At 35.1% G+C, this 22,601-nt stretch overlaps 2 protein-coding genes across 14 annotated transcripts in view; one reads left to right on the forward strand and one right to left on the reverse strand.

Annotated features, from left to right (window-relative positions):
- The window catches only part of Dnaaf6 (dynein axonemal assembly factor 6), a 40,886-nt gene extending 39,659 nt beyond the window's left edge, over window positions 1-1,227 (reverse strand). The window contains exon 1 of one of the 4 annotated variants that reach the window (XM_078034433.1): window positions 1,113-1,227. The gene's annotated coding sequence lies outside the window, so the exon portion shown is untranslated. Of the gene's footprint in view, window positions 1-252; window positions 474-922; window positions 1,029-1,112 lie in introns of those variants that run through there. The other 3 variants (XM_040283994.2, XM_005323379.5, XM_078034434.1) reach the window with 3 other exon arrangements.
- Nup62cl (nucleoporin 62 C-terminal like) overlaps window positions 1,206-22,601 on the forward strand; it is a 75,510-nt gene continuing 54,114 nt past the window's right edge. For 3 of the 10 annotated variants that reach the window (XM_078034423.1, XM_078034430.1, XM_078034432.1), the window contains exons 1-3: window positions 1,206-1,336; window positions 4,378-4,429; window positions 9,660-9,710. In XM_078034423.1, coding sequence (XP_077890549.1) covers window positions 4,417-4,429; window positions 9,660-9,710 — 64 coding nt within the window. In that variant the 5' untranslated portion in view covers window positions 1,206-1,336; window positions 4,378-4,416. The other 7 variants (XM_005323380.5, XM_078034431.1, XM_078034424.1 and 4 more) reach the window with 6 other exon arrangements.

Genomic DNA, 22,601 nt, shown 5'->3' on the forward strand with positions numbered 1-22,601 from the left:
TATTAAGGAAAAAAGAGGGTAAGTTTTCTTTTTAGAGCTTTGAAATTTTCTCCTCAACAGTCCTGGCTTCGTTTTTTGTCGTTTGTGTTCTGAACCACTATCACAAAAGTAGGCTCTTAGGAGAAACAATCCCGCTGTCTCTAGGCCAAACTCAGTTCCCTCCTCTGACTCAGGTTCTTCTTCTTCTTTTTTTTTTTTTAATCTAATTCTCCTCTTTTTGACAGGAATAGTCAAACGACATAGAATACTTACTCCCTCAAATCAGCCCTTGGCGAATAGAGGGTTTTGTAGGAACAAGTAGTTTTGGCACACCACACTCTGTCTCGCTAAGTGCGAATCTAACCGCTCCCTTCTCCTCATCCGGTTTGATCGAGTTCAGTTGGAACTCTGAGGCCACAGGACCAAAATTCTCGCACACAGGTCATTGTTCACGCAGCAAGTGGCAAGGTTCACGTTTTTTCGGTCTTAACAGTGTTATCCACGCCCCCTCTCCCCACACATCCCAACCCAGACTGCAGCTGCTCCACTTGGAGCACATGGATCTACCTATAAGAAACACGATTTACACCCTCCATTTAGCCAACCTGAGGGGAAGGGAGAACCTAAGTGTGTGAAAGCTGAGGTAGCTAGTTGGAAAGTCTTCAGGTGTTTATTTTGGCTTTCTGATAGTCAGTCGACCAGTACCCATACCTTGTATGTTACTTCCAAGTCTCTCACATTCCGAGAGACTGAGTTTTGTTAAAGAAGCACCCTGCTTCTAGTGCCTACGACTGAGGGGTTGAGGAAACGGTTCACCTCTACTTTGTGCAACTTGTGGCTTTTTGAGTTATTTCTTAGAGTCTCAAGTATCTACAGTTCTCCCTGATAGTCACAGCATCTGAGGACCCTGTTTTTCCCCCTCTTGAGGTTCGGATTTCCTCACCTGGGTCAGTTTTCAGGTCGCTGGCTAGGCTCCGAAAATAGCGGAGAGCTCTGCGTCTCTCAGTTGCCTGGGTAACAACTTGGTTACCCTTTCCCCCCGCTCCCCCCTCCCCCTTCCGCACACCACCACCTCGGGCCTTCCCGCTTGACCTCCCTGGCCAATCATAGAGGAGTCTCCTTTAGAACAATACCAGAATCAGCCAATCCGGGTGCGTCCAGGTCGGGTCAATGTCCGCCCTTTCTAGTTAAGTAGGTCGACCCCAGTTAAGCCTCAGTAGCGGTTAGCGACTCTTCAGCTAGAGAGTCGTTCGTTTCCGGCTCGCGTAGGTCTGGGTCTGCCTCTGGTGGCTACACAGCCTCGGAGGCCAACCCGTTTACTTTACGGACGGGACAGAAAGCAGCGACTGCTACTACGGTAAGTTTGCAGGACTTTCGTGGGTAGGCTTCTCTCTCCGTGAAGCTTTTGTGAAGCCCTGTGAATTCCAGTTCTGAGGACTCGGTTCACACGCACGTCAGCAGCAGCGGGAGTAGAAGGGTAGGGTCGGTGGGCCAGGAGTTGAGAAGGATTTGCTGGGCTCTGAACCTTGTTCCCCCAGCCCCCTCCCTCTGACAGAAACACGTGTCATTCTTCTGTCGCGGCTCAACGCGCACGTCTGTGTAAAGTGAGGTCGCACTTTTTCTCTGCTTGGGCAAGCCTTCGTGGCCTGAAGCCCCAGGGGAGTTCTGGCTCGGCTGCCGTGAGGCACCTGTGGCGCACAAGTAATAGCCGCGCGTGGCCCCAGATCCTGAAAAAATCGCCAGACAGGCTGCCCTGCTTTTCCCGCCTTGTAGCAGAGAAACGCAAGCGTGCCTCCCTCTTGTCACTGCTTGGGAATTTGTGTGTCTTTACTTAGGGGTAGAGTTGTATTCCTAGTTTCCCTGCAGTGCGCGGTTTGATTTTAAACAAAGGGGAGGGAGGGATGGGGCAATAATTATTTGGAGTTTCCTGAACTGTGTGTGATTAATAATTGGGCTCAAAACACATTGTTTGAATGTTACAAACCAGATGTTACAAACAGGATGAATTTCATGATTAGTTGCCTTTGATAACTGTTGAATTTTGGATTGGAATTTGATTAGAATGCACTGAAACTGTTTCCCTTCTCTCTGATACCATGCTTTTCTTAACTTCCACCCCATCTGGCAGAGATGAGGGTGAAGTTTAAGTAATTTGTCCGTTCTGCTTATTGTTGTCTATGGTGAGCAAACAAACAAACAAACAAAAAAGGGGGTTTGAATGTTATTCACTAAAGTAAAGTTATTGACTTTTTGGCCAAATTACCTATACCAAAATTCCTTTATTACTGCGGGTGATCATAGTTTATGTGTCTTGTATTTTGTTAATTATCTAGATATTTGTAGAACTTATGTGTTATGCTATCCTTTTTCTTCTGTGTGTGCGTGTGCGTGTGTGTGTGTGTGTGTGTGTGTGTTTAAGTCTGCTTCAATACACGTTAAAGTCTAAAGTGCCCAACCAGTGTTTCATATACCTTTTGGCCATGATTCACAGTGAGAAATAAATTTTATGTTGTGGCTTCAGGACACATATACACTATATAGAAATGACGACTGTTTTGCAAAAACAGTACTTATTACATGCAGTGTACTCTGGCACATTCCATTATATTTTAATGAATTGTCATTAACAGTTTGCAAGACATTGACCTTAGACATTTAGTTTTTGAACTTTTGTATGCTCTTAGGGAATAACACAATGATTAGAGATGTTCAGTGTGAAGCCTCAGGTCACACTGTCATTGCATCTCAGCCAATAGAGCTCACTTGATTAAGTCTTGACTTGTTCTGCCTTGATAGCAAATCAGATCTAGAGGCAGAAATTAAGTGGGGAAAGTTTCTCTGACTTTCCAACTCAGAACAGAGGTAACTGAATTTGGCTACTAGTTTGTTTGTTTGTTTGTTTGGGTACCAGGTATTGAGCCACTTCCCTGACCTTGTTTTGTATTTTATTTAGAGACAGGGTCTCACTGAGTTGCTCAGCACCTTGCTTTTGCTGAGGCTGGCTTTGAACTCGTGATCCTCCTGCCTCAGCCTCAGGGGCTGCTGGCACCCAACTGCTAGTTTGTTTTTAATGTAACAAACCTTAAAAAATTGAAAGATAAAAAGTACAGCTAAAAATTTCTTTTTATAGCTATGAGAAAGAGATATAGTTTAGGTAATCCTTTTGTATTATATAGAGTAAGTCTTTTAAAACACTGGTGAAATGATTTATTAAACCAGCATTGAAAGAAATTAAGGATAAAAAATTGCACTCATTTCTCTACTATGATAATACCGTAGTTCTGTCCCCCTCCCTTTTTTATCCATATATACCAATATTTTTTACATAACTGTGCTTCTTGTTTATATAGTTTTTTTGTTGTTTTTGCTCATTTAATACTGTTCTGGATTTTTTTTCCTGTTTGATAGTCTTTATAATTTGAATTATTAATATTACCCTAATATTTCAGAGTGAGTCAGCCTAACTAAACCAACAGATGATTTATTTCCAATTATTTCATGTTATAAAAATAACGCTGCAAAGTGTTGATTACTTAAAATCCTTTATATTACTTTTGTCTTCCATTCACTGGGTTAAGAGGAAGCCTAATAGGTAGGCCAGGGATCTGGATCTGGACTGGGAATTTTTGCCCCACTTATGTTTGAATTTGGCCTTCCAGTTTCTGTATGCTAGAGCAATAGTGATCAACTGTGGTGTTCTTTATACATATGAGTTAGGCTGAATGTATTTTTTCCATTAATAAGTATAGACATTTTCAACATGATTTACTTTTAAAAAAGCATGAATCATAGCAGGTCCAGGCAGATTCAAGTGCCATAATAACACTCACACTGATTAAATTTCTTTCTATCTTTTCCAAAGGTTATATGAATGTGTATTAATTTTTAATATAAAATGTTTTATAAAGCAGCCAATTAAATTGATTAGAAGAATAAAAGTTATAATTGATCTATATTAGCACATCTCCCTCTTCAAAGCACACATATTGTCTTACTTTCTGTCATTTTCAAACATTAAGTAGTCCTTTTTGTGTGGGGGGGCCATACGGGGAGGGGTGTGGATACTGGGGATTGAACCCAGGGATGCTTTGCCACTGAGCTACAACCCCAGCTCTTTTTAGTTTTTATTTTGAGTCAGGGTCTCACTAAAGCCTCAATAAGTTGCTGAGGTTGGCCTTGAACTTGGAATCCTCCCACCCTCAGTCCCCCTAGTGCTGGAATTAGAGGCTTGTACCACCACTGTGCTGGGCATGCTGGGCTAGTAGTTCCTCTTTTTTAAAATTATGAAATACTTCAAAGAAAAAACACAGAGACCATTTTAACACCCACCAAAGATTTAACAACTATTAAAAATTTGCTATATTTTTCTTAGATGATGATTTTTTTTTTTTTTTTTAGGTGCTGGAGATTGAACCCAAGGCCTCACTTATACTAAGCATGGATTCTACCAGTGAGCTACACCTGCAGTTCCTTGTTTGTTTTTTTTAAGAACTAAAACATTATAGCAACTACTTAATATTACTTCCCAGTCTCATTTCCTTCCCATTGCAGTGATAATTGTATTTATGTAGTTAGTATATATTTTCCAGTGTGTGTTTATAAGTTCACTAAGATGGGTCCATAAATGATTTGTAATATTTTTGTGTCTCCAAGGTTTACATAAATGGCATACTGTACTTACTCTTCTGCAACATTTTATGGTCAATATTGGTTTTGAGATTTAAATGCAAGTAGCTATTTTTATTGCTATATAGTATTCCATTGTATGACTATACTATTTTTTTAAATTTATTTTTAGTGCATTATAAATATATCTAATAGTGAGGTTCATTTTGACATATCCATTATTGCATTTAATGTAGTTTTATCCACTTCAATCTCAAATACTACCCCCTTCTCTGCCCTTCTCCCTTCACTGATCCCCTTTCTCTACTCTATTGGTCTTCCATTTATGTGTTTATTTATTTATTTTTAAAAAAATATTTTTTAGTTGTAGTTGGACACAATACCTTTATTTTATTTATTTATTTTTATGTGGAGCTGAGGATTGAACCCAGCGTCTCACATGTGCTAGGCGAGCACTCTACCACTGAGCCGTAACCCCAGCCTGTTATGTGTTTATTTTTTAATTGATATATTATAGTTGTATACAAAACTGGAATGCATTGTAGTATAGTCATACTTGCACCTAATATAATTTGGTCAACTTCATTCCTCATTTTTCCCCTTTCCCTTCCCTCTTTCTTCTCCCTTGGTCCCCATGCTTCCACTCTACTGTTTTCCCTTCTTTTCTTGTGAGATCCCCCTTTTTATTTCTCTTTTTCTCTTTAGCTTCTGCATATGGGAGAAAACATTCAATCCTTGACTTTCTGAGTCTGGTTTATTTCACTTAGCATTATGTTCTTCTGTTCCATTTATTTACCAGCAAATGTCATGCTTTTATTCTTCTTTATAGCTGAGTAAAACTCTCTGTGTGGATATGATATACATCATATAATATACATCATACACACACACACATATACATACACACACACACACATATATGCACACACAAATACATTTTCTTTATCTATTTGTCTATTGGTGGGCACCCAGGTTGGTTCCATAACTTGGCTATTGTGGATTGTGCTACTGTACATATTGCTATGCATGTATCACTATAGTGTGCTGATTTAAGTTCTTTTGGATAAATACAAGAAGTGGGATAGCTGGGTCATATGGTGGTTCTATTCCTAGTCTTTTGAGGAATCTCCATATTCCTTTCCAAAGTGGTTGTACTAATTTGCAGTCCCACCAACAATGTATATGTGTACATTTATCCCCATATCCTTGCCAGCAGTTATTTGTGTTCTTGATGATTAGAACTGACTAGAGTGAGAAGGTGGGATAAAATCTTAGTGTAGTTTTGATTTGCTTAACATGCAAAGCTATAGTTTTGTTAATTTTAAGATTCTATAGTTAGGCTGTTTAGATAATTAAAGGCTACTAGAAGAGGACTAGAGGTTGACAGGTAGAACTCAACAAGGTAAAGACAGCTTTTCTACTGATAGCCACAAATTTTGAGTATAGACCTGTTTTCTAATTTTAAATAAGATAGTGATATGCAGAGGAATGCTAAAGTGTACTAAAATCCTGTTTGTTAAAAAGGATAGAGAATACTAATTGACTTCAGGCTTTGTTAGAAGAACATGAATTTATGCCTGTATCCTTAAACAATTCAAGAGAACTCACACAAATTAATATAATTAAAATATATAACTTGTAAACCTGGTGAAAATTAAGGGAATAAAGAAAATTCCATCAATCCAGATATGCAAAAAAGATAAAAATGCATAGAGTATGGCAAATATAAAACACAATGTAAGATGGAAAAAAAAACCCTATTATTCACATTAAAACCAAATAAGTTAAACTTGTCATATTGGTTTGAATAATTTCAGTTCTGTATGCTATTTACAAAAACTACACTTAAAATGACACAGAAAAGTTGATTGGAAGAGGATACACTAGGCAAATACCAACCAAAATAAAAATGATGAGACAATATTAGTGTTAGACAAAATATACTTTAAGGCAATTTAATAATAAATAGGCACTTTGTTTTGGTGTATAGAAGAAAATCTACCAAGAGACTATCAACCATGAACTTCAATATATGCTCCCAACAACATATTCTTGAAATATACAAAGCAGAATAATAGAATTATAATTAGAAATTGATCATTCACAATAACAATGTGAGTCTTTTAAAAACACCTTTGTCAGAAACTGGTTAAGCAAAATAGATTTAAAAAACAAACAAGAATATGAACAGTTTAAAATTTAAATGAGATGAAAAGAAGCATATAATGTTATGTGAGACATGTAATATAATATTATAGTTTATAAAAAACATAACATGTGCAACCCAGGAGGGTGGTACATTTGGGAATACAAAATTAAATACAAGTGCTTTTGTTCTGCTCAGTATGCTTCCCTGTCTGTACCTTCCAGGACTGAGTTACTACATTTGAAATCATCATTTGGAGCTCACATTTTAGAAACTTTAAGATGTGTACATGACTTAGAAATAAGTATGTTGTAACTAATACATTCAGTATTGTACTTTAGACTTATTCTTGGGAAGGCTTTTCATTATAACCATGATACTAATACTATTCAAGTTATTATTTCTCATTAATTTTAAGTGGTATACATAAATTTCATATTTTAACATTTTTGAAATGGAAATGAGTCTGCCAGTTAATAGTGTCTTTTGGCTAGGTGGTAGCTGTGACATGATAATTATTCTTGCATGCACAAGTGATATGAAAATGTCCACACTCAAAACTTGTATGATGAACAGCTGGGGTGAAAATTCCCTGAGACAATGTGGAATCACCTTTAACTCCAAGAAACCGGTAATTGTGGGGAAGAGAATGGAGGAGGTGGTAATTAGATTTAGTTACCAATATGATGAAATGAAGACAAAAGGTGACTTACCTATACATTTGCAAAACCAGCTTAAGAACATAGCAAAAATTACTTTCTTTTTCTTTTTTAAAGAAAAGCTGCTTCAATCATGTTCTTGGTGACTTAGGAAATATCCAAGAAATTGGATTTGAAAAATGGATTAGGAATATGAAGTCTAGAGATAACTTAACCAAGTTACTTGGCTTATGCTTTTTAAAAATGTATGCATGTTTGATTAAAACCTATGCTGACAATAAAAAACTATTTTGAAAAGCATAAAAAATTAAGTGATAAGGAATTATGACAGGTTGATATTTTTTCCCTTCCTTTCTTAGTTGTACACAAAATAATAAGACTCAGCTTTGTTGAAATATTTTTGAAACTGATTACTTAAAATTACCTTTCCCAGCTATTGTGTAAATATTAATTTTGGGCACATTTGATTCCATTAATCTTGACTAGGATAGGGTTATAAATTCACAGTGATTTTTCCCATAGCACTTTAAGATATTTTTTCTATTGTTTTCTAAGATTTATTGTTGGTAATGAAGAAACTAATGTCAGTCTGGCTGTTACTACTTATTAGGTATTTTTTTGTCTTTGATAACTTTCAGATTTTTTTCCCTATATTTAATATTCCAGTTTTTAAATATATTGTATGTAAGGAGATATGCATATTTGTTTGGTAGTGGTTGCTTGCTTGCACTTGGTGACCTTTTTGATCTGAGAACTTATTTTCAGTTCTAGCAAATTCACTTATAAACCCTTTGAATATTGTTTCTGCCATTCCATTTTTCCTTCTATATTCCTTCTTGATATATATTGGACCATCTCTTTCCCCTTCCTTCCTTCCTTCCTTCCTTCCTTCCTTCCTTCCTTCCTTCCTTCCTTCCTTCCTTCTTTCTTTCTTTCCCATACTTTTATCTGCCCTGTGATCTGACAGTTTCTTATGTTTCCTCTTTACAGTTCACTGATTTTTTTTCCTTTTCAATTGTGGCTAGCCTATTATTTAAGTCTATTTCTTGAGCCTCTTTCTTTCTTTCTTTCTTTCTCCCCCACCCCCAGTACTGGGCATTGATTTCAGGGGTGCTGTGCTGCTGAGGTACATCCCCATCCCTTCTTATTTTTTGAGACAAGGTCTTACTAAGTTGCTTAGAGTCTAAGTTGCCAAGGCTGGCCTTGAACTTATGATTCTCCTGCCTCAGGCTCCGAGTTGCTGGGATTACAAACATGCTAAGCCTCTTTATTTGTAATACTAAAATCTATTTCTTGGATTTTTCTTGACTCTTTTTAACATTTGCATATTTGTTTTATGGGTGATGATTTTTATCTTGAGTTCTTTAAACATATTAAACATTTTGATGTGCCATTCAGATCACTCTATTATCTCTAATTCCTTAGAAGAGAGTTCTCTCATTTTTAGTATCTAAAGATGGCTTAAATGTTTTGTCATTCTTGTCTATAAGTTTATCTTCTTGGGGCTTTTTTTTTTTTCCACCAAGTATGACCTAGGAAGTGGACACATCTCTATTGAGTGATATCATGGGTAACCTGCCTGAACTCTGGAGGTTTCATCAATTCCTAACCAGTTTTCATATTAAAATCTTAGCTTGAAGTTTTCATCCCACAAAGGTAAATTGAATTCAGGCCATTTTTGCATATGTTCTGCATTGGCTTGGGGTTCCCACATGTCTCCCCAGTCTTTTCCACTCTCCTATAGATGTTTCCCACATGTAAGCTTCACTAAGTTTCTGCTCATTGAAGAGCCAGCAGCTTTACCCTGTGGCTTTAAACATACTCGATTCAGCATTTTATTTTCAGGTGTTAGGGCACATATCTATTTCAGGTCTTCTTCTTTGACTCCAGCTGCTAGATAATTCTTTTTAGAAAAATCTTTGCTTTGCAATTAAAAATGTTTTTATTAAATGATTTCTTTTTTAAAATATTTATTTTTTAGTTGTAGTTGAACGCAATACCTTTATTTAATTAATTAATTTATTTTATGTGGTGCCGAGGATCGAACCCAGGGCCTTGGACATGCTAAGCAAATGCTCTACTGCTGAGCCACAACCTCAGTCCCTTATTAAATGATTTCTAACTGGTATTTTTAGAAATTTGGAATGACAGGATGTGATTCCAGTGTGGATTCCATTTGTCATATTCAATTGGAGGTCTCGTTGAGACCTCTTAAAATTTTTTCTTCCATTCCTCTTACCCCCTTTTAGGGTTTGGAGTCATGAGCAGGTTTAATTATGGAGAAACTGGTACCCCTACAGGTAGGTTCACTTTTGACTCTGCAGAGACAACCATCACCACTATAACCACAGGGTTTACTTTTTCTACACCTGATATAGGTAGGTTTAATTTTGGGATTCCTTCCCAACTGGTTGTAAGTACATCTTCATATTCCATCAGCCTGTTCTCATTTGATAATCCAGCTCCAGCAAAGTAGACTACAGGATTCAGCTTTGGAACACCAGTTGTATCAACTCCTGTCCTACTAGGAACTGGATTTGCCTTAGGGTAAGAGTAAACAGTTTCTGATTCTTTTAGTGACTACAAAAGGACTGTGTCTCAAACACAAATTTTCCATTTAGAGCTTAGACAGGGTGATGAAATACTATGGCATTTCTTAAGCAATTATTTGAAATTATGCCACTTATTCCCAAGAAAGTCTTATAAATTGTAGTCATCTTGGAGTTGAGGCACAAAGGACATTGAATTATGATCTGTGGTCTCCTGTCATTACGTGTGAGCCATAGACAGGAAATACACATTGAATTTTGGATACATATCATCTGGAAATTAAGCTGCTTATTTAGAATTTCTCAAGAGAGATCTTCATCTATTGATTATGGTACTGATCTTGATTATACAGTTCCCCCTTTTGCATCTCAGAATTTTAAGGGAGGCACTCTTCTAATCTAATGCCTTCTAAGTAAATCTATTTGGATCCATGTCTTTCAGTAATACCTGATGACCATATGAAAGCTGAGGCCTTACCTCTAGAATTGTTCCCTATTCTGTTATAGCTATCTAATAACTTGTAATTGAGTGCTAAATAATCTTTTTTAAGAGGGGGTAACTTAAATATTGAAGCATTTTGCCGTGGGTCATGAAATGCATTTAAAAATTCCTAGAAATTGTATTAAAGAGATGCTTGTTTGTGTGATTCTGTGTCTGAAACAAAAATGTATGTTGTTTAATGTAAAGTCTGCTAGACTGTCAGAAAGAGGAAGTATAGGGCTAGGAACATAGCTCAGTTGGTAGAGTGCTTGCCTCACATGCACAAGGCCCTGATATTAAAAAGCAAATGTGAAACAAATATTTGAGTCTTGGCTTTGCCGTTTACTATTTCTATGATTATGAGCAGGTTATTTAACTCCTCAGTGCTTAAATTAATGTAGTTAAAATGCTTAGAACCTTTTCTGGTATGCAGTGGTCACTTAATATGTGTTACCTCTTATTGTTGTTTTATGAAAATGTACATTTCTCTGCAGTGTTGCATATGTTGGATATTACCCTTTTTTTATGTGTGTTCTTGAAGTAGATGGTGTTACAGTGAAAATAGCATTGTCATAATCTGTTTTTGTTTTTTTCTGTTTCAGTACTAGGAATTGAATCCAGGTGTATTCTGCCACTGAGCTATGTCCCTAGCTCTTTTTTTTTTTATTATAGTCAAGGGTCTCACTAAAGTATTCAGAATGGCCTCAAACTTGTGATTCTCCTGCCTCAGCCTCTCGAATCTCTGGGACTATAGGCGAGTGCTACCATGCCCAGCTCATCATCTTCATTTAAATTTTTTGATTAGCAGTAAGGCAGAATTCAAGTTTTTAATTGATAAACCATATTTGTGTGTGTGTGTGTATGTGTGTGTGTGTGTGAGAGAGAGATTACCTTTTTAGTCCTTTGCTTACATTTCTAATATGATGCTTATATTTTCTCCATTGATATTTAATTACAATGCTTTAACCCTTTGATATTTTTATAAGCATTATTTTTAGAGTTTTATAAGTATCTAAAATATTAGAACTTTTAAATTAAGAATTTATTTTGACATAATTGTAGATAATCTTTCAGGTAAAAAATAATACAGAGAGATCCCACATACCCTTTGGACTGTTTTTCTACTGGTATTATTTAGCATAACTATAGTACAGTATCACTACCAGGATATTAATATTTATAAAGTCAAAATATAGAATCTCTGTCACTACAAGGATCCCTCCTTCATTTTATCCTTTTATAGCAGCATCTACTTTTTTCTGTTCCACCCACTTTTTAACCTGGCAACCATTAATTTGATCTCCATTACTAAAATTGTCATTTCAAAAGTGTTATATAATAATTTTGATCCACAGCAACACACACATAAACACAAAGTTATGTGCATGAACCATACATTATATAACCTTTTGGGAATGATTTTTTTTCAATCAGTGTAATTTTATGGAGATCCCCAGATTATTATGTGTATCAATCCTTTGTTTCTTTTTATTGCTGCATACCTTTGTGCGAAGGTACTACAAGTTGCTTAAGCATTTGCCAGTTGCCTTAGTCCATTTTGTGGTGCTGTAACAGAATATCTGGGACTGGGTAAATTTTTTGGAGTACTTGGGATCAAACCCACTTGCTATGTAAGTGCTCTACCACTCAGCTACACACTCAATCATTTTTATTTTCATTTTTTAAAAATTTTGAAACATGCTCTTATGAAGTTGTCCAGACTGACCTCAAATTTGCAATCCTCCTGCCCAAGCCTCCAAAGTAGCTGAGATTATAGGTGAGTGCTCCTGCACTTGGCCCACACTACATAACTTATAATTAATTCATTTCCAGTAGTTCTGAAGGCTGGGAAGTCCAGGGGCCTACATCTGACCAGGGCCTTCATGCTGTATCATTCAGTGGCGGAAGGTATCATGTGGGCAAGAGGCAGGGTGCAAATTCACCCTTTCATAATGAACCCACTCCCATAAACATGATGTTAATAAATTCATGAGGATAGCACCTTCATGATCTAATCACATCTTTAAGATTCTACCTCTTAACACTTTCACATTGGAGATAAATTTCTAACCCTTAAAATTTGGATAACACATTCAAACTATGGCACCCATGGATGAATATTTGTATTGTTTCTACTTTTTGACTATTACAAATAAAGCTGAAGTATTTGAGTTCAGGCTTGGGGGTTGTTGTCTTTTGCTTTTTGGATTTTGGTGAACATAAATCTTCATTTTTCTGAGATGAATGCCTAGAATTGCAATTGCTAGGTCATGTGTTAATTGAATATTCAGTTTTATAAGAAATTGCAGGATTGTTTCCAAGATTGGCTAGACCACTTTACATATGCACAGGCAATGTATATATGCTCCAGTTTCTCTGCATCCTAGCTACCATTTGGTGTTATCACTATTTTTAAATTTTAGCCTCCTATAGATAATGATAACATATTGTGGTTTTAGTTTGCAATTTCCCTGATGGCTAATGATGGTGAACATCTTTTTCAGTGATAATTTCTCATCTGCATATCTTGTCTGTTCATGACTTTTTTCAGTAAGAAAAAAAAGTATCCAAAATACCACTGTATTTTATGGGTCCTTTTTACATATAGATTTGTGTAATGCAAGTTGATAATGATTATATAAAAAGTAGAAGTGCTGTTCGTGTAGGGTTTTTTTCTAATGTTTAATTTTTATTTTATTGATTTTTAAAGAGTCAGCTCTAAAAATCAATCACATATTTTTCGTATTTTTAAAATTTCATTGATCTCTGCTCTTTATTTTCTTTCTTACACTGCTTTGAGCCTTATTTTTGCTATTTCTTTTCTAGGTTCTTGATTTAGGAAGTTAGATTATTGATTATACTTTTCTAATTTTGACATTTATGCCATAATTTTACTATCAGCATTTTTAACTGAATCCTAGAATTTAAAAAAAATTTAAATTAAAAAACATTTATTTTGGGGGCTGGGGATGTGGCTCAAGCCGTAGCGCGCTCACCTAGCATGCGTGTGGCCCAGGTTTGATCCTCAGCACCACATACAAACAAAGATGTTGTGTCTGCAGAAAACTAAAAAATAAATATTAAAATTCTCTCTCTCTCTCAAAAAATATTTTAAAAAATTGTTTAAAAAAATTTATTTTAATAGGCATAGTGTATATGAATGCATATATAGGTAAATATAAATTCATGTAAATATTCAAACTGTCAGAAAACACAGTTAAACAAAAAGTATAGAAAATGGCTATAATCTTATTTGCCTACTATTTTTAAACATCTTGGTAGGTACACTACCTGGCTCTTGAAGATGAGTACATATACACATATTCAGTAAACAGAATCACATACTCTTTCATGATGAGTCCCACAGATTTTAATATATTTTAATTTTCATTCAATTTTCTTTATTTTTAATTTCCCTTTAGTCTTCCACTTTGATCTGTCAGTTATTTAGTAGTATATTTGGTTTCCAAATGTTCAGAGATCTCCTTGTTTCCCTTTGGTTATTGATATGTAGTTGTAGTTGGAGAACACATCTTAATTCATTTAAATTTGTTGAGATTTGGTTTATGGCTCCAAATATGATCTATCTTGATATTTGTTTCATGAATGTGTTTGTATTTGTTAGGTAAAGTGTTTTATAAATGTCACTTAGATCCTGACGGTTAATGGTGTTTTTTCCCATTATAGTTGTACACAATGATGTAATTTTTTGTTATATAATCAGTCCCCAGTACTTCCCTTTCCTCCCTGCCTCCCACCCTTTGGTCCCTTTCCTCTACTGATTTCCCTTTGATCTTTACAATATCCATTTCCACCTTTCTTTTCCTTTTTCTTCTCTAATTTCCACATATGAGAGAAAACCTGACCCTTGACCTTCTGAGTTTGACTTATTTCACTTAGCATGATAGTCTCTAGTTCTATCCATTTTCCTGCAAATGCCATAATTTCATTTTTCTTTATGGCTGAAAAAATAAAATTCCATTGTGTATATATACTACATTTTCACCAAATTTTCTGTATCATCAATGGTGTTTTTGAGTTCTTGTGTATCCGCACTCTTTTTAATGACTAGTTAGTAACAGAGGTGTTGAAGGATCTTGTGTAATAGTGAATTTACGACTTCTTTCTGTTTTATCACTTTTTGTTTCACGTATTTTGAAGTTCTGCCATTTGGTGAATAAACATTATTGCTAAAAATTATTAGAGAATTGGCCCTTTTATCATTATGTACAATCTCCCTCTGTCTATGGTAATTTTCTTTGCTCTGAAGTTTACTTTATCTGGTAATAATGTACCTCCTTTTACTGTCTTTTGATTAATGTTGCTTGGTATGTACTTTTTAATCTTTTAATTTTGAGTCTGCCCTTTGTATTTTTAGAATGAGTTTCATGTAGATAATATATAGTTGAGTGGAGTTTTTAAATCCCCTCTGCTAATCTCTGTTTTAATTGGTATGTATAGGCCAATTGCATATATTATAATTATTGCTATGTTAGGGTGAAGTCTGTGTCATCTTTAAAATTTCTTTGCTGTTTCTTTTTATTTCTTATTTCTCTATTTCCATTTCCTGGTTACTTGAACATTTTTAAAATTCCATTTTCATTAATCTGTAGAACTTTTGAGACCATCTCTTTCTGTAGCTCTTTGAATAGTTGTGCTAGATATTATATATACATAATTTATCATGATCTGTTTGAATTGTTTTACCAATTTGAGTGAAGTGTAGAAACCTTTCCTCCCTATATGTTCCTTAACCCACCCACATTTGCAATATAATTCTTAAATATTTCGTTTACATAATAACTAGAACCACATCAGACAGGGTTAATTTCTGCTTCATCCATAGGTGCTATAGTTTGTGTGCCCCAAATTTTAAGTGTTAGAAAATTTATCTCCAATGTGAAAGTGTTAAGAGGTAGAATCTTAAAGATGTGATTAGATCATGAAGGTGCTATCCTCATGAATTTATTAACATCATGTTTATGGGAGTGGGTTCATTATGAAAGGGTGAATTTGCACCCTGCCTCTTGCCCACATGATACCTTCCGCCACTGAATGATACAGCATGAAGGCCCTGGTCAGATGTAGGCCCCTGGACTTCCCAGCCTTCAGAACTACTGGAAATGAATTAATTATAAGTTATGTAGTGTGGGCCAAGTGCAGGAGCACTCACCTATAATCTCAGCTACTTTGGAGGCTTGGGCAGGAGGATTGCAAATTTGAGGTCAGTCTGGACAACTTCATAAGAGCATGTTTCAAAATTTTTAAAAAATGAAAATAAAAATGATTGAGTGTGTAGCTGAGTGGTAGAGCACTTACATAGCAAGTGGGTTTGATCCCAAGTACTCCAAAAAATTTACCCAGTCCCAGATATTCTGTTACAGCACCACAAAATGGACTAAGGCAACTGGCAAATGCTTAAGCAACTTGTAGTACCTTCGCACAAAGGTATGCAGCAATAAAAAGAAATCAAGACAAAATAAAAAGAAATCCAGTTACATTCACTTCTATTTTTGTTCTTTATATTGTTGTTTCTTCCTTCCCAAGGTTCCAAGATTCTTTATCAATTTTCTTTCTGTTTACATAACTTTCTTTAGACATTGTTTTAGGGTGGCTTGCTGGGAACAAATTTTCTTGAGTTTTCCTTCATCTTTCAATGTCTTAATTTCTTCTTTATTCCTGAAGGATGGTTTCACTAGGTATGGGTTGACAGTTATTTTAATACTTGAAAAGTATTGGACTACTTCCTTGTTTCCATAGTTTCTCATGAGAAATCTGTCATTCAAATAATGTTTCCTCTATAGATTGGATGTTATTTTTTTTCTTACTGCTTTCAAAAGTGGTTTTTTTTTTTGTATTTTCAGAAGTTTGTCATGTTTCTTTGTGTAGATTTATCAGATTTATCCTTTTTGGTCTTACTTTGCTTCTTGAATATGTTGGTTTATGTTTCTTGTTTAAAGTTTTCCATTATTATTTCTTTCAACCATATTTTAAGCCTTTCTAGATCCTGTTAGATCTTTTGTCATAGTCCCATAGGAACTTCTACTTTGTTATTTTTTTTTCAGTCTGGTTTTCTAATTAGATAATTTCTATTATTTTATTATCTAGTTTACTGATTCTTATCTCTGTACCCTCTTTTCTGCTGCTCAGTCCTTCTACTGACTTTGTATTTCAGTTAAAATTTTCAACTCTAATATTTTCCTTTGGTTTTCTTAATATTCTCTGTTTTTTTGCTGGGCTTCCTTTTCTTTTTTGCTGAAGCTGTTTTTTTTTTTTTTTTTTTGTACTGGGGATTAAACCCAGGTGCACTCAACCACTGAGCCACATCCCCTGCTATATTTTGTATTTTATTTAGAGACAGGGTCTCACTGAGTTGCTTAGTGCCTTGCTTTTGCTGAGGCTGGCTTTGAACTTAAGGTTCTCCTGCCTCAGCCTCCTGAGCCACTGGGATTACAGGTGTCCGCCACCGTACCTGGCAGAATGAGTAATTTTTGATTGAAACCTGGACTTATTTATATTGTGTTATGAAAGTCTGTGCCTGACAGTCTTTAGCTGAAATTATTTGACATTGCTCTGGCAGGAGAAGGGTGCTACCTTGTTCCTGTGAGGTGAAATTAGAACTTCATTTTTCCCACTTGGCCACAGTGGATACCTGACGTGAAGGTCTTCTAAATACTGCTAGGCATGGTGGACATTCCTGCCCCCAGTGTGGTTTCTACTGACATGTAAGGACTAGGTTTATCAACTGCAGGAGGAAATTTAAAAACACTTGGCTTTCTTTGATTCCCACCCTGGCTGGGCTATTGAGATGCCTTATTTCATGCTCAGAAGGGTACAAGTCTCGGCTACCCATCTTGCTGCTTGACTGTATAGGTGGGTGTAGGACTGTGATGCTTGGAGTAGAGTGGGTTCCTACCTAAATATTTGTTATCTTGTTTGGCTCTGCCTTTCCTTATTCCTTGTCTACAGAGAGCAAGATTTTGTTGGAGACTGTTTTTGGTCTGTATGCATTGGCATTTTTAGGTTGCCAATCTATTTAACTCCAAGCCTAGGAAATATGATACAAAAAGGAAACTTAAAGAACTCAATATGATTCTCTTTCTTTAGTATTGAAATTCCTAGTTGGTTGCCTTCTCCTTTCTACCTTTCAGGGTCTTCTTATGATTGTTGTGTATATAATGTTAAAGGGTTTTAGTTGTATCTAGCAAGATAAAGTGAAAAAGGTACATGTACTGCATATTCATGGAAATGGAGTTAAGATTTTAATTTTTATTTATTTTTTAAAGAGAGAGAGAGAGAGAGAGAGAGAGAGAGAGAGAGAAAGAGAATTTTTAATGTTTATTTTTTAGTTTTCAGCGGACACAACATCTTTGTTTGTATGTGGTGCTGAGGATCAAACCCGGGCCGCACGGATGCCAGGCGAGCATGCTACTGCTTGAGCCACATCCCCAGCCCAAGATTTTAATATTTATATTGCCAATTTTTTTTATTCATCTGAGCCCTTGTCCTGGGCTTATTTACATGGGCCTTTCATCTTAATATTCTAAATTCTTTCTTATGAGTTATATTTTTAAGAGTGTTATTTTGCTGAATTACTAGTGAGTTGAACTATTGTATTTTCTTAAATCCACATCATTTCCCTATTGATGACTCTATTCCTCATACACCAAATTATTATATATACTTGACTCTGTTTCTGGACTTCTTATTTTGTTCCATTTATCTGTCTTTTATTGTTCTACTATTACTATTTTCATTATAGTAACATACCTTCTCCAAATTGTAGGGTAAGTCCACCTTCTCGAACTGTTATGTTAAGAAAAATCTTGGCTATTTTCTTTGCTTAACAATTTATTATATTTGTGTATTCTTATTGTGCTTATATCACTAAATAGAGGAAATCATGATATCAAACTTTTTCTCTAGTGGTTGTCTACTGGAGGCAATTTTGTGTACCCCCATTCTTTCTCCCCAGCAAATATTTGGCCATGTCTGGAGAGATTTTGGGTCATCAAGACTGGGGAGGTGTTACTTACATGTATTTGGTACAGCCCAGGTATCCTGTTGAACATCCTATAATATATAAGATAGTCCTCTGCATCAAAGTATTATCTGGCCCAAAAGGTCAGTAGTGCCATATTGAGAAGCCCTAGTCTAGTCCTAGAGGAAAATAGATTTTATATTTTAAATCTTTTCTATTTTAGAGTAAGTCTCATTTAACTTAAGAGCAAATCATATTAAGTGGTATTCGCTTCCTTAGTTACCCCTGGATATGTGATTTAAGGTCAAGCCCTGAAATTATGCCAGTTCTAGGACAAATGATCAACATTTAAAATATGGGCATAAATCAAGTACAAATTTAATTAGAGATAGTGAAGGTTTCACTAATACAGCCAGTTACAAAATAAATAATACAAAAATCAATAGCTTCTCTATATTTAAGCAATAGTAGTTGGGAAACATAATGGAGAAAGATCCCATTAACAATTTCAATCAAGAGTATGAAATGCCTAGAAATAAACTTTTAGAAATATGCATGACTTAAATGAAGAATTCCATAAAATTTTACTAAGGAATATAAAATAAGATGTGAATAATGATGAGACCCACTGAATGCAGATTCAGTAATACAAAAATATCCTTTATCTGCAATTTAATCTGTACATTTAATGCAATTCTTGTAAAACCATAATGGGAATCTTTGGAGGGAATAAAAGGAGAGAAGGATTTGACAAGATTCTAAAGTTCAAATGGGGAAATAAATGCATGAGATTAGCTATCTCTTGTTTTTTAAGGAAAGAAATGATTGAGTCCTTTAGGAAAATATATGAAAATGTATGAATTTATTCTATTCCTGTAGATTTAAAATGTTATGTAATGTAAAAATAAATGAATTCCGGGGCTACAATAATTGAAACTGTGTATGGAACAGGGATAGAAAGAAAAATCAGTGAAATATTTTAAAGTACAGAAACAAACCTGTGTTTAGGAAGGTGACATTTGAAATTCATGGAGGGAGAGGCTGGAATATTGAATACAGGAATTGCAATAGCAGGCTAATTGGATTTTTTTTAATTTTCATTTTTAGTTGTCAATGGACTTTATATGTGGTACTGAGAATAAAACCCAGTACCTCACACATTGTAAGCAAGTGTTCTAACACTGAGCCATACCTCATCCCCTAACTGGATTTTTGAGGAATATTTACTAAAAAGATTAATCAAAAGAAATCTTGCTTGAATTAAAGGTTAAAAAAATGGAACCAGGGGCTGGGTTTATGGCTCAGCGGTAGAGCACTCACCTTGCAGTGCAAGGCCCTGGGTTTGATCCTCAGCACTACATAAAAATAAATAAATAAAATAAAGTTATTGTGTATAACTACAAAAAATAAATATTTCAAAATATGGAACCATAAATATTTTGAAAGCATAGGTGAATGTAAAAATATGTAAATAATATTTCAGGTTATGGAGAGGAACTTTATTTATATATAATTTTTAAATAATATAGTCAAATATTTCGAAAATAAAACTATAAATGTTATCAATAGATATACTGTCCCCCATCTTTACTGTACTGCACCTGTACCCTTTCTACATTCAGTTAATGACTGCAATTGTATATATACTTCCATAACTACTTCTTGGATTTATTAGCAAATAAATACATATCCTTAGGCCTCTACCTTTTTTTGAAATAAATTATATACTCTACACAATATTATTTTATTTATCTTAATTTTTAAACTTAAATTTTATATTACACTTATTTGAAAGTTTTGCAGTTTTTCACATCAGTTAGTACATAGAGAGATTCCTCAGTATTTTCCATAGTATCATGGCATTCTGTAATCTCGATGTATAGTAATTTTCATATCCAGTTCCTTGACAATGAGAATTTGAGTTGCTTACTCTATTGCTAATACAAATAGCAATGTAATGGTTCTAATTTTCATGTCATTTTTCAGGTATACAAGCACATCATATATGCGCATAATTTTATTTTATTTTTTGATTGAACTCGGGGGCACTCAACTACTGAGCCACATCCGCAGCCCTATTTTGTATTTTATTTAGAGACAGGGTCTCAGTGAATTGCTTAATACCTTGGTTTTGCTAAGGCTGGCTTTGAACTGGTGATCCTCCCGCCTCAGCCTCCTGAGCTGCTGGGATTACAAGTGTACACCACTGTGCTGAGCTTAAATGTATACATTTTTTTATTATGGTAAAATATAAATAGCAAATTTGATCATTTTTTTAAAAATATTTTTAGCTGTAGATGGACACAATATCTTTATTTTACTTATTTTTATGTGGTGCTGAGGATCAAACTGAGTGCCTCAAACATGCTAGGCAAGTGCTCTTCTACTGAGCCACAACCCCGGTCCTTATTTTAATAATTTTGAGTGCATAGTTCTGTGGAATAAAGTACATTATTTATGGATTAATTTCCAGAGGAAGTATTTACAGGTTTAAAGAAAAGGTGAGTTTGTAATTTTTAAAACTTTGGCTACTTGCTTTTGACAGGAGTTGTACCAATTTACACTCCCATTAGGAACCTGTGAGGCTTCTTGTTTCTTCAGGGTCCTTATCAGAATGTGTTACTAGCTTTCAACTTCTTTTCATCAGTTAAGTGAAAAGTGTTCTCAATGTAGTTATAATTCCTAGTATTCTTTTAAAATGATATTGAACACTTTTCACATGTTTAAGTGGGAATGTATTTTAAAACATGGTAGGAAGACAGACCATAAAGGAAAAAGTGATGAAAATTTGGCTACATATAAAGTAAAAATAAAATTAAAGATCAAAGACAAACTGGGGTAGGGGAGTTTTTGTACCATAGGGCAAAATAAATAGCATTGTTATATACTCTTAATAAAATCAATAATAAGCAGATAGTATTTTCTAATACGAAAATGAGCAGATGACATGAATAGGCAGTTACAAATGAAGACATTAAAGTGGCTGTTAAGCCTGTAAGAAAAATTCAGCCTCAACAGTAGGTAATGATTTTTAAATATCAATGTTTCCTGTAAAACTGGTTATTTATTTGAAACTGTACATGTGGTTCTCCTCCTAAGTGAAACATAGAGATACTCCATTGCGCACATTTTAAGTAGTTGGAAGTACATGGTTAAGTTCCCAGTTCCTTCCTATCATCTGCTCCCTACCCACTTCACTCCCAGCAGACCTAAATGTTTTTGGATAGCAGAATCTTAGATTATATGTTGCCATGAATTGCTCTACATCTGGATGCAAAGTAATAATGGATGCAAGTACAGTTACTTATTAAATACCTTTTCCTTTTAGAGGGGAGATAGAATATCAGTAATTACTTGTTAGATTCTAGAAAAAGTTGGTTCAATTCTGCAGAAACATTTATTGAACACTTACTACCATGTGCCATGTACTGTGATCTATACTGAGTATGAAAAGATAGTAATTTTGTTTTTAAGTAATTCATTAATCTTATTTATGTCTTTATGCACTTAATAAGCACCCTCCCTTTTTGGGAGCCAGGATTGAACTCAGGGGCACTCAACTACTGAGCCACATCCCCAGACCTATGATGTATTTTTTTAGTTTTTTAGTCAGGATCTCACTGATTTGCTTGCTATTGCTGAGGCTGGCTTTGAACTCACAGTCCTCCTGCCTCAGCCTCCCAATATGCTGGGATTACAGTTGTGTGCCACTCCACCCAGCTCCAGCCCTTATTTGTTTTGTACTTTTCTTTTGAAATTTTAAAGCAAGAGGCAGAAAATCTATTTTCTGAAAATTTATTCTTGACTTCTCTTTGTTTATTTTGTGTTACTAGAGATAGAAGCCCATCTGAGCTGTATCCCCAGCGTTTTGATTCTGTTTTGAGTAATGTTTGTTAAATTGCCCAGGTTGACCTTGAACTTGTGATCCTCTATTCTCAGCCTCCTGAGTAGCTGGAATTACAAATGTGCACCACCATCCCTGGCCTGTTTATTATTTTTTAATCATAGTTTTGGTATGACACAACTTGCATTCCTCAGAGTTCACTCATTTAAAATAAATAATTCACCAAGTTTTAGTATATTCTAAGTTTGCAACCATCAATATAGTCAATGTTAGAACATTTTTATAATCCCCCAAAAAAACTCCATACCTATTAATAGTTACTGCCCATTCTTCTCT

Source organism: Ictidomys tridecemlineatus, chromosome X (genome assembly GCF_052094955.1).
Source record: "Ictidomys tridecemlineatus isolate mIctTri1 chromosome X, mIctTri1.hap1, whole genome shotgun sequence".
Taxonomy (NCBI): Eukaryota; Metazoa; Chordata; class Mammalia; order Rodentia; family Sciuridae; genus Ictidomys; species Ictidomys tridecemlineatus.